The following is a 13,180-nucleotide window of genomic DNA, read 5'->3' as shown; positions in this document are numbered from 1 at the left end:
AGAACATACTGATGGACATCTGATTGTCCATCTGAGCTTGGAGCACTAAAACCTGCCAGTACCAGCAACTCACCACAGGGACCCAGACCCGACGCTGCAGGACACAACACCCCCACCCCCTTAACTGGAGCCTCCTCCACTTCCGCCACCACTTATGCGCTTCAGGTGGCAGATTTCTTCACTCCTCCCCCCAAAGCAGCTCCCCCCAACACACATACTCCACCAGAGCCTACAAATGGACAACTCCCTGTTGCAGCTCCTTCCAGTCAGACAAGGGGCCTGCAAAAGAAGGAATGATAATATCCTGCAAGCCCCAGAAATCTTCCAACCTTATCTTTTCTTCTAACAGGGCCCTGCTTAAGTTGTTATATATTGTGCAGCTTTAAAATGATCTCTGCAATGCTACCATCCTAAAATGTCATATAGGCCACTAATGCAGAACTTTTCTCTGCAAATCCTGATATAGTTGCTGTAGCATCATGCAAAGGGGTTTCATAATAGGCCAAGCTATCTATATTTACATGTCATAAATCAGAACATACATATTTGCAAAAATAGGTCTGAAACACAAGGTTTTGATGTTTCCAAGAAAACCTCTTGCGCCATGCATATATGCCAATTTACTCACAGACTGTCAGTCCCAGTCTCCATGATCCTTATCAATGATAAGGATGACCACAGCATGACTTGTTAATGGACCAAAGGTGAGCCTGCGTTCTTCCAACTGATAAATACAGGAGAATATTGACAGCTAGCTGGTTATACAGAAAACCAGGCCCCCTCCCTGATAACTCTGTTGAGGATATACAACTCCAGATTCTTCCACTGAAGTGCACTTTCTTCAGTGAAAAAATGTGGCTGCTGGTTAACCAAGCCTCTGGACAGTCATGACAGAAGGTTTGAGCTCAAGAGGGCAGTTTTGTGCTATAAACATGGGCACATGGGTAATTAAAACATATACAATTATGGTTCATTTTCCCCCTCCACATCTGGATGAAAAAGGCTTGTAAGGGTTCAGGGGCCAAACCAACTAGCAAACACTGGTGCATATGAATGAGTATGTCTTATCTGAACAAGACAGTAATGTTTAACACCAGATAACTGCATCCCAAAGTTATATGAACAGAAACTCTTACACACATACACATATCCATATGAGACTGACTGGAAAAAACTTGTGGTGTTGAGATCATGAAAACATGATGACATGATGAAAGTGTACAAATATTTACTAAAAATGCAAATTCTTTGAAGCTCTCTATTTCACATAACTGTTGAAAACCAATGAACAAATTAAAACCAAGCATATATTTTCCCCTGGATATGGCACTTACTAACATGATATTAAAACACCCAGAAGATTTTGTTCTATAGTAAGTCATTCATTTAAAAAGGGTAATGATTCAGATTTCAGATTTCTGGTTTACAGGAGCTTTTGATTCAGGTCAAATTCTTGAACCTGAGGAAACATAAGTACCAGTTAGAGAAATCATATTCAGACTAGTATTCAGGCTAAGATAACTTTCATTGTATAGGTATGATGTGGAAATGTCCATGCTCTTGTGTAGATACACAGCTTACACGGCAATTCTTCATAATAAACACACACATACACATTTGTAATGCTAATAAATGTAAGCCCCAATGCTAATAAATGTAAGCCTAATAATAAAAGCATAGAATTTATTTAACAAGGTTAATGCCATATTTTTAACACAATCATTCCTCCAGTTGCACATTTCATTTCAAGCAGTGTATTGAAGTTGCTTTTCAGAAATGGACTGGTCCAGTTCTTCTCTTTAAACATTTAACTGATAAATTACTCTAAATTGTGTATCTAACTGTAAATATAAATGCAAAATGAGTTCAGATAGTTTTAAAATATTACAACAAAATCTGACAACAAAACTTGAAGATGACAATGTATTTGACAGCTACACTTTATCTCTTGGGTGAAAAAGCCTTTGAGAAAATTACCGGCTTGAGTTAGATAACTGGTCAGTTGAACTAACTGGTCGATACAGTAAATACAATATAAAGACTTCTTCTTGTTACTGTGCATGACTGATAATGAAAAACAGGAACATATTATCAGAGGTGGAAGTCATCAAGACAGCAACACGTCAGCACGTCTCTGATCTCAAACAGAAGCCAATCCTTATCACCTAAGTTCATTCTGAGCTTCCTGAGGGACTTGACCCCAAAGTCTAAAATCCGGAAGTTTCCTGAATACTTGTTGTTAATGGAATGTATTATCAAAGATCACAAGTTTCCTCAAGTTACTTATTAGCCACTTTAAATTTAACCAGTGGAATCTCTGAGTGAATAACATCCACTTCCCATATGTACCCCCACAGTTTGGATAACACTGCTTTGGTTCTGTTAGTAAATGAAAAAAAAAAATCCAGTTCACTCAATTCAGTTCCTCCAGTTCTTTGAGTAGCCTACATGATTTGCTCATCTGCTTCAGTATGTCTAGTTCAAGATGCGACAAACTGCTGCTATTCAACTGCTACCTTGCGTCTCCAAAGCAGTCTATAAAAGTGAACAATTAGCAGTCCCACTAACTTGCCTACTATCAGACTTTTAATACACATGCACATAACAATGAAAGCCTCCGATTTGGACACAGTACAACAATAAACATAAAACCCAAAATACTCACACTATCTCCCACCCCATTCCCTCTGTTGCTGCTTCACGTTGAGGGTTCCAGTCCTCTTTTTAGTGTCTTAACAAGGTTACACATTCAGCTTAGGTGACTTGGGCTCTTAGGTTTTGGCATCTTTGTACCGCCCATTAAATAAGTGAATGCTGTCATTTACTCTGATGGTGATTCTTGATTATAAGTGAATGCTGTCATTTACTCTGATGGTGATTCTTGATTAAATCTTTTTTGCAAGCAGCTTTGAATGCAATGTATGAAAAGTGCTGCATTCTTTTTCTTATGTGTATTATTATTAGTAGTAGTAGTAGTAGTAAATGTGGTTTGTCAAACACTTACATGTTCCCTATTTACAATATTCAGCAATGCTTGGTTTTGCAGCAGAGTAAACTATTACAGACTTTAAAATAATAATTTAATAAGAACGTGGCGGTATAACAGGAGGTGATCCAGTCCTGAAGCTTTGTGTAGGTTCTGTAAATTTAACACGATGGTTGTATGTAACCTTAATTGTGCATTTAAACATATATGATCAATAAGCTAACGTTTGTACAACTTTACTGTACCCCATTTACCTCACTGCACTTCTGCACCTCGCTCGGCACCTCCTTATTTCCTTATTTCCTCCATAAGATTCACCTAGGAATTTTCCTAGGTAACGGAATGTACGGTCTAACCCCAGACTGGTAACTTCTCTCGCTGTTTTTAGAAACGCGAACGGCAAGGCAAGGCATCGACAAACGCGAGAAACCCAAATGAGACACCGTATCGTAGGATGTTCCCAAAGTAAAAAATAGGGGTGAGTACATTTTTGAGACGTGAAATTACAATTACAAAATAAATATACAAAGAGAAAAAACGCGCAGTTATCAAAAAATGCAAACATAAATATAAATATACATAAAATAGCATTTATCATAACAATGTCTCTCCGCTGAACAATATAGATTTTTTTGATCATACTATGCTTTCTAACATTTCTTCCGTGGTGGTTCAAACCAGTTGTGCGCAAGTAGCGTGTGGTGCACGGAAGATACGTAAGTGCAGTTAATACGAAAATTTTCATCTTTATTCATATTATTAACTATTCCATTTTATTCAGCACACAAATGTGTCACTGTTTCTAAAGTTTAAACAAGTAATAATAATGATAGTGTCATTTCTTACGAATTAATGTACGATTGTGGACCGTTCTCGGATGAAAGCTTCCAGTGTAGCGATGAACTAGCTGGAAGAATCTGGTCACGCTAAGTTTTTTTGTGAATATGTAAACTGTTAATTAGTGTAAATTACCTCGCCTCTGGTTGGCAATATGTATCTTAAAATGTCTTGTAAAAATTTCCGGTGCTGTATCTCCGATAGGCCAGTCTTCTGACTTCACGGAATTTGTAGCCCAGCAACAATGATCATCCCCGTGCGGTGCTTCACGTGTGGGAAGATCGTAGGAAACAAGTGGGAGGCTTATCTTGGCCTGCTGCAGGCCGAGTACACCGAGGGGTGAGATGGGGTTTATTATCCTTGTAAGGCTTGTCAGACTAACTACAGAAAATTCATGAATATTTACATTAATTATCCAGCTAGTAAATCAGCCGGAAATCCTAACGCTAACATGAGCTAGCGAACTCTTTAACGCTAATCAGTTGATTTCTTCGCTGTATTATTTTGCAGTTAGCAAGCTATTTTGCGTGTTCTGTCACCAAACTAAGTAAACTATTAACTTGCTAACTACCACTTTGCCATTATCACTATTAGGTTTGTAGCTAGCTGGTTACAGTATCTACCTCTTTGCTAGCTGTTCTTACAACTTCGTGTTGTGTTTTGCACGTTGTCACTATCACACTATGTAACGCTAGCCAAATGTTATTCCACATACACAACTCCAACCTCCGTTCTGGAACATTCTTCGTGACAATATAAAAGCTGACAAGGCATTGTCTTTTGAATCCCTTTTGAAAGCAGTGCTCTTTCAGATTCTGTAGTGGTCATGTGTACCATGTGTATCATCTCTCCTCTATTTTAAGTGGAAGTGTAACTGCTGTACTAACTTGTCTCCCTCTTGTCTCATTGAAAGTGATGCTCTGGATGCTCTTGGCTTGAAGAGGTACTGCTGCCGCAGAATGCTTCTGGCTCATGTGGATCTAATTGAGAAACTGCTCAACTATGCTCCTCTGGAGAAATGAAGAATACCTGAAGTATCTATGCACTGGAATATGTGGACTTGTTGACACTCGCTTACAAACGTATCATTCTCACAGTCTGTTCTGTTCTCACTTTTTTTTAAAATAAAGTTTTTTTTTTTGCTTTCGTGTAGTTGGTCTTAATGTATTTTAGTATTTTGTTTTGAACTTTTTACAGTAGTTCGAGGTGTTAATTACTGTGTAAAAGCTGAAAAACTGGAATCAAAATATCAACCATATAATTTCAAGATTTCCAAATCCAGGAACAAATATACTTGGCAAACTTTTGCTTATGCCATGTCTGTGTTAAGCATGACTGATTGACACACTAACTTAAAATTCAAGTCAATGTTTCAGACTTTAATTGACTAAGACTCATCTCATAGTGTATAAAATCAAGATATATGAACTGGAAAACCTGAATTTTAATGGTGCACTTCAATAAGGGAATTTGTGAATGTTTGAGTTAGTTTTACTGTTGAGTGACATGCTACCAGTTATTATAGTGTTATAAAAATGGGACATCAGGGGCTTGGAACAGCATTACAGAGAACAATTAAAATCATGACCAATCTACAAAGTTATGTGCTAGTTATTTTTTGACAATGAATCCATTGCCGCCACACCAGTGAACAGTGCCTTCTGTATGAATGAGCAGGGTGTTTTTATGGATCATGTGCACACCTCTGGTGCTTTGTTGATATTCTTTCACCTGGGTTTTTATTGATATATCCTGTTGTCAGTTAAAGGAAAAAAACAGTGTGGCACTCCGTTTGCAAATAGTGTATTGCTTTCGTGTATGGTAAATTCACACCACAGAAATTCGGTTCACATTAAAAACATATCAAAAATAGCCCTGGACCTATGAGAATATGTGGCAGTGTCCTAACTTACGAAGCATTTGCTGAAGGCATGGGGATAGGATTGGGGCCGGGGGTGGTGGTGGTGGTGGGGGTTGGGGGGGGGGGGGGGGGGCGGACTACATGTCCCCCCTCAGTGTTTAGAGAATGTCATTACACTGTGATGCAGCATTTACACGAACGCTAATAACACTGTCTACAGATGTTAAGAATCCTTCACTGCCGGGCTAGATGCACCTACGCTCTTCTCTTTCTCTTCAGAAAGTCCACTGGTGACATTGACATTGAATCACAGTAGCACTGCTTGCTTTTTAAGATATGTCAAATAATTTTTCTGCCTTTTATAGCTAGTTTTCTGATGTAAAGGAGAGATAGTGGTGTATAGCCCAATGATAACCTAACAGCACTATGCGGAGGCACAGCGCAAAGCAAGTTCGATAGAACGAGAATTTGACGTAAACATTAATATTGCTGATGTGTCCAAAGGAAAACATTAGTAAACTTAATTGTCCTTATAAATAAAGATTTCCACCGAGACTCCAGCCACTTCAGCCAAAATATATCTAATTTGTGGACATTTTTCATGATCGTGCGGGTGCCACCGCGTGCACTTTTTGGATCATTTTATACAATGCTGTGTTTAAATGTCACTGTCTTTGTCTGTTAAGAGTAACTTAAAGCACCAAGCATTCAATATAGCTAGAATTGTGTGACAGTTTGTGAAAAGTCTCTTACTTTTTTCTTCGTTTCATATCGCTAGCTACCTTCCTCCTCTTCTCTAGCCTCTCTCTCTTCCTCTCTGCCATGTGATCCGTCTGACTTGTGTTTCCCTGCCACGGTTGCTAAGGGGAGAGAGACGGTCCTAGGCAACGTTTTACGCAAACCTAAACTGAGGTCGAGAGAAAGAGAGTGAGAGGGGGAGAGGAGAACGAATGTATTGTTTTCAGACATGTTCGTGTGACATGTCTCTCTTTTACGTAGAAAACGAGCAAGGAAAGTTTTCGGAACCGAGATAACGAGAGGATTTTCTTTAAAAAACGAACAGCGCTATTGTGCCTCACTGTCACCAGCGGACTTTCCTGAACTGTTTCACTTTGCCGCCGGCCAGGTCACAGTGGTGGACTGCACATTGCATGATGGGCACGTCAGCCTGACAAGCGTAGAGAGGGAGAGCCTGTTCCCAACACTGAACCGCATACAGCATCGCCGACCAACTACGTTTGAGTTGAAAAGAAAGATAAACAGACCGGCGGGAGAACATCTGTCGTAAGAGTAAAGAGGAAACCAGTAAAATAAAATGAATAATCTTAACTCATATCTGAATTTAATAAAATAATAATAGAAAAGAAGAACAATTGAAGGGATTCAGTTGAGAAGAACGAACATCATGGAAGGGAAATTAAAATCCTGAAGCGAGAACTGTTTTTAAATTTTGAAAACCCCGTTTGCTCAAATTCGGATGGGAACACCTGGCATAACAGGACGTGCAACAGGCGAACCTGTTTCCTACACTTTCATCAGCCACCTTTGGTAGAGGACAGGTAGACATGGGGGGATTCTTCCTTGCACTGAAAGGGAATTTTATGGTAACATAGTATGATCTTGGTTGTTATTTTTATTTAAGATAACATTGAAAAAGTTCATGAGGAAAAAAGAGACAGTTTATCTGCTCTAAAACCAAAACAGATACTGACTGTGAGAATTGTGCACAATATGGGCTCAATGAGTCTATGAGTGTGCTGCCCATCAGTGTGCTGGGACCACCATGCTCCCCCTCACTGCCAGCTCTCCACCCGGGTTCCTCCACCAGCTTCGTGCAGCCGGAGCAAGGGCTGGCCTGTTCAGCAGACCCCCTGCCCACTGACAGCACATTGTTAGCTGCAGTGGGAAGAGCAAGAGGGGGTGGCAAGGAGGGGCATGGGCAACTCATCTAGAAAGGAGGGGGAGGAGGAAGAAGAGGAGGAGGATGGAGGGAAGGGAAAAGCGGAGGAGAAGAAGGAAGAGGAGGAGGAGGAAGAGCTGCCACTTGGGGTTGATGAACTACTAGCCAGCGGGGACCCAGTGCTGGACCTGAGCTACCGCAAGCTGCGGAAGCTGCCTTCCCGTGTATGTAGCCTTGACTATCTGGAGAAACTGTATGTTTGTGGCAATCGGCTACGTGGCCTGCCTGATGGGGTTACTCAGCTACAGGGACTGCGCATTCTGGCTTTGGACTTCAATAAAATAGAGGACGTGCCACTGACGGTCTGTCAGCTCGCTAACCTTACTCGCCTCTACCTGGGCAGCAATAGGCTGATGAGCCTTCCTCCAGAGGTGCGCAATTTGCAGAGCCTGCGTTGTCTGTGGGTGGAGAGCAATTATTTCCACCACTTCCCCCGTCAGCTATATGACCTTCCCCACCTTCGCTCCCTCCAGCTGGGTGACAACCGGCTACGCAAACTCCCCTCTGATCTGTGGCGCATGGAGGCATTGCGGGGCCTCTGGCTTTATGGCAATCGCTTTCAGGAGTTCCCTCGGGTGCTGCTACGCATGCAAGGGCTGGAGATCCTTGACCTGGATCGCAATCAGATCGCCCAGTTCCCCAGTCTAGCCCACCTTCCTGCCTTGAGCTTGTTTTCATATGACCACAATCCAGTCAAGGGGCCACCAAAGGTAGGAGAGGAGGTTCTGTTGGTGGGGGAGGGGGCACAGGAGGCCATGGAGGCTCGGGCCCAAAGGCAGGAGGCACGGCGGCGGGCCGCTGAGAGAGAGGCGGAGGAGGAGGTAGCGGTAGTTGAAGGAGGGAGCAATGGGCCAGTCATCCATGGAATCCTGAAGAACAGCAGCTCCACCCCCAGCTGCCCACCCAATGAGGTTTCAGAAGAGGCGGGGCCCCTGGAGGAAGAGGAAGGGACACAGGAAAAAGGGGAGGGGGTAGAATGTGATAAAACTGTTGTAGAGTATGATGAGGTTGAGCTGGAGTATGAGGAGGAGGGGATAGAGTATGAGCGGGAGGAGCTGGTTTGTGAAGGGGATGGGTTTTACTATGAGGGGACAGACTTGACGTATGAGAGAGCAGAATTGGACTATGAGTATGAGGAGGATGGGGAGGAGTTAGAAGACCCAGAAAGGCAACAGGGAGGGTCTTGATGTTTAAATGGTTTTCTACTGGATCTCTTATTGATTTTGGTGGCGGGGGCAGTAAAGTATTGTTATGTTTCTCTTTTCTTGGCTTATTGATTTTGGGTGGGCAACAAAATGCCCTTAGGCTCTTATGGTTGCAGTGAGGTGTGTTAAGATAAATCACAATATGTCCTTCCAGAAGTTGCAGTCAAATATTTGCATTTTCTGCACACAAAATGAGGGTTTTACTGTGTTTTGTGATCTTGAAACTGTGAGGATGAGTAAACTGCACATGTTGAGAATGGGAAGAAAGCTAGGAAAGGCAGAGTCTAAGCTTGCTTTATCCAGTGGGGAATGAGTAAAAGAGATGAAGGATGAGGGACTGAAAAGGAGGCATGTTAAGTTGGGCAGCTTGACTGCCACGCGATACGATGTGTTGATGTGATATGTGTACAGGAAACCGGATCTTGTCTCATTAAATAATTATTGAGTTGACCAGAAGTGTACCGTCCTTATTGATGGGTCGATGGGAGGAGGGAGGCTTGTTTCTGTGATGATGTACTGAATTAAAGGTATTGAATGTACTGAATTTGCATCATTCAGTTGTTCAATATATACTTCTATTCAAATAATTTGACATCCCGCACACTCATTAATCCTTCTGTACAGCTACATTTTTCTGGAGCCATAACAGTACCTTGCACAAGGATACAGCAGCAGTGCCCCACCAAGGATAGGAACCCATGACCCTCTGGTTTACAGTCCACTACACTGAACTTCTTCTGTCAAAAAGGTATTGATACCATTATTGTGCCAGAGTGACACAGTCACAGTGACACAGTATTATGACAGAGTGAATATTGCAGTTAGTGAACTAACTGTCAGTGAAGGTATTATGCATTGTAGGGCATTCAGTTGAACAAGGACAGATTATGACTCCTGGGTGTCAGGGTTAGCAACTGGTAACTGCTGTGGTGTGCTATCAACATAGAAAAATTACAAGATTAATGCAATATTGTTTCTCATGCAAGCACCGTAGTCTACTGCGTGCTATTATTCTATGTCACACTTCTTGCGGTTGTGTTTATTTGTGTGTGTTTATACACGAAACTACCTGTCTAATGCATACGTAGACCTGTTGTTGAAAGTGCTGATCGATACACTTTATTTATTACAGGAATTAAGGTGAATGATACAGTTTTGCATAGTAGTCATGCAGGAAGGAGGAAATGGGAAGGGGAGAGGCGGTGAGGAGGTACTTCTCCTTAAATGGACAAGACAGGCAGAGGGAGAGGTTTTAAACAAAGAGGGAATGTTACCCAGAAACACAGGGAGAGAGTATGAGAGTGATGGTACAGAGGAGGGAAGATTGGTAAGTTGGAGACAGAAGGGCATAGAACAGTTTATGGCATGTCTCACTTCCCTTAAACTCACTGTCTCATTTTTTTTTTTTTTTTGCTTTCATCTCTTTCAGCACTCTTTCCACTCTTCTAGCAATACTGTCTTTTAATTTTTTTATCCACCTTCTTTTCCATATTTGTTGTCTTTCCTTTCTTGACCTCTGTTCACTCCCTCCTTCATTTTCAGTCTTTTGACTCAAGAAGCCTCACAAAGCGTATCAGGCTGCTATCAATCTGCTACTCATCTCATTTTCAGCACACCTTGAAAGAGTGAAATATTTATCCTAGTGCTGAAATATTTATGGAGCAAGACACAAATGCTGCCTCTAGGCCCAATGCTTCTCTTATAATTGCTGAGGTCAGCAACAGCAGACATTAGGTTCAGTGATGAGATTACTAGAAATCTTTATTAGGGAAAAAAAGCAATGGATAGGGCTGACTCTAATAAGAAATTAGGGTGGACTACAAACAACATTTACATCCTTCCACCAGCAAATTCACGCACTTATACTTCTTGTGCAATTGTGTTTGACAGCTATGCATATGTAAGTATGAGTGGCAAAAAGACCCATGATTGTCCACTAATGTATCTGATTGCAACAATGTTGTAACCTTAATGATCTTTTTTGGGGGGTGGGGGCAGTTGTGGCAAGAAATCTGTTCCTTATTATCGGGATGCATTTTTGCTGTCCTCCTTGGCTAAAAATGTGGGAAGAGCACAGGTTGCAATTCATCTTGTGTGATCTGAATACGAATGGCTTGCTTTCTGGCTCATATTGTGCAGACATGCTTACCTATATCCACTGTACTGACAACCATCATGCACTAGGGTTTTTGACATATATTTGATTTACACATGCTTCCGAACCAAAAACAACACAAAATGTGTAGGAAAGTGCTAGGTTGTTTGTATGCATGAGTGCATGGGTGTGTGATTATGCATTTTATTCTTGTTTACATGTGCCGTGTACAACTAAGTGAGCTGTGTGTCGGTGCATGTGCTTGGATGTCTTAGTCCTTCTGGCTTATTTCCACCAGCAAATCACACATTCCTGCACAGCCTCGACAGGGCGCTTGCTCCTGTTGTCTACAATTGTTAATACAGGGTGGCTTGACATTTTGATGAGAACCAGGCCTGTGCAGGGGTCTGTGGCTCATTGCATTTTATCACTATGTTCATTTCTTCATATGACAATGCATGAGAATGACTGAATAGTTCATGACTGCTTCTGTCTTGCTGTTCCTCCAGAATCTATAGATGCAAAAAAACACACACTTCACAGTGGGCATGAGTTTTGTCCTCAATATTACTGTCACCTTCTTATGCCATACATAATATTAATGGCCTTTTTTTCAAGATAAAAACGCCAGTTTGTTGTGGCTACCCTTGGAATTATAGTTGCCTCTCAAATAATCTGTGTCATGGCCTACGTAGGAAAGATACACTTGTGTCCTCTTCCTGGCAGGGTTTTACCAGTAGGCTTAAATTTTATAACAATAGACACTTCAGTGAAAAGTGATAGATTAATCTTACAGTGAATTCTGGATCTCGGTCAATGACCATTTAACCACAGTCTCTGACCTTAATCATGATGAGGCATAATAACAAAATAATGTTTTACCTCATTTCATGCCCCCATGGAAACAAGAATTTTTTGCAGGCCTCTGTATAGTCCCACTGACCTTTAAAAACTTAGTGTAAATTACTTTTTGTTGGATTTTTATCTAAAAGTATGAATATCAGTGACATGTTTTCATTAACAGAATTCATTTTTTGTTTAGAATTTATTTTTCCCCTGTACAAGGATGTTAAGGCGTTTAAGGACTGTATAACAATTATATTTTTGAATAAGAAGCCAATAGTTAAAACATATATTTTTGTTCATATTTTATTAGGGCTATGAAAAAATATAGGAGGAATAAATATAGAGGTGATTTCCCCCTATCTTTTTCATTTTATCAAATTTTATTTGTGCATTTTTATCCTCAAAATTGTCTTCATAACTATCCATATATTATCACTCACCTCTTTTTCCTGAAAGTGCAAAATGATTATGACTCAACATTTCTGTTCTCTTTCTAACCTTTGCATATTTTATTGTTACATGATTAGTACCATCCCCATGGAAACAAGCAGACCTTGTCCTGGCAACAGTCTCTGCCGTCCCTTTTGGCTGTGTAAAGACAGGCACAGAGGGCACAAGCACTGACAGAGATACACTGACTGATATATACACCCAGATATGCAATCCCAAAGATAACAAATTCAAACACTAACACAAAGGCATACAGACACTTACATAAAGTATCACTTTATACCACAGATCCATTGCCAGGTTTTGCAGCGCGACACATTTTTCTGTATCTTGATTGCATTAATGGGTAAAGAGGGCATGTCCTCACATCCTGTGTCACTACCTCCTCGCATCAGCCCTATAAAAGGAGGACACAAAAAAGAAGGCATGTTTTTACACAGCCTTCTTACAATGTTACTATAAGGTTTAAACAGTGTGATTAAGTTGTCACAACATTAGGAGAACATAGGGGTAGCAAAACATCAATAAGGTATATTGTACTTTTGTGTACTTTTTCAGATTTGCATGATGAATACACAGTTGTAGAATAACTGTAAAAATAGTTAAAATATTGAATTTGAATAACAAAATGAATCAGTCACAAAAGAATACCACGGGTTCAGGCAAGTAAGGGTGAATCAGGTTCTCATTTATATTACTGTCCAATATCACTAAGCTCAGTAGCAAACCCAAGCTCAGACAACAGACTCCAGTTGCAGCCATGCTTTGGCCAGACCTGTGGACACATTCAAGCTCATTTTAGTCAAGGGTGTGTTTAGACAAGAGTGTGTCTTTACCCATGTCTCTGCATGTAATCATAAACATTTCTATCCAGTATCTTGTGTCCAAGCCAGAAGAGAGATGAAACCTTTTGTCTCTTTAGATGCATTGACACCCTGAC

The 13,180-nt window shown here is 40.9% G+C and overlaps 2 protein-coding genes across 2 annotated transcripts; both read left to right on the top strand.

Annotated features, from left to right (window-relative positions):
* Positions 1–3,662: 3,662 nt before the first annotated feature.
* On the top strand, positions 3,663–4,930 carry polr2l (RNA polymerase II, I and III subunit L). The gene is made up of 3 exons (XM_036544523.1): positions 3,663–3,702; positions 4,028–4,162; positions 4,737–4,930. The coding sequence occupies exons 2-3, from the start codon at positions 4,068–4,070 to the stop codon at positions 4,843–4,845; spliced, it is 204 nt and encodes a 67-aa protein (XP_036400416.1). The 5' UTR covers positions 3,663–3,702; positions 4,028–4,067; the 3' UTR covers positions 4,846–4,930.
* A 2,689-nt stretch (positions 4,931–7,619) lies between these two features.
* LOC118788576 (leucine-rich repeat-containing protein 10B) lies at positions 7,620–8,872 on the top strand. The gene has a single exon (XM_036544616.1). It carries the CDS (start codon positions 7,620–7,622, stop codon positions 8,829–8,831), a length of 1,212 nt encoding a protein of 403 aa, XP_036400509.1. The 3' UTR covers positions 8,832–8,872.
* Positions 8,873–13,180: the final 4,308 nt, after the last annotated feature.

The sequence above is a fragment of the Megalops cyprinoides genome, chromosome 13 (genome assembly GCF_013368585.1).
Source record: "Megalops cyprinoides isolate fMegCyp1 chromosome 13, fMegCyp1.pri, whole genome shotgun sequence".
NCBI lineage: Eukaryota > Metazoa > Chordata > Actinopteri > Elopiformes > Megalopidae > Megalops > Megalops cyprinoides.
The sequence above is the reverse complement of the archived record's forward strand: the minus strand, read 5'-3'. Positions and strand labels throughout refer to the sequence as shown.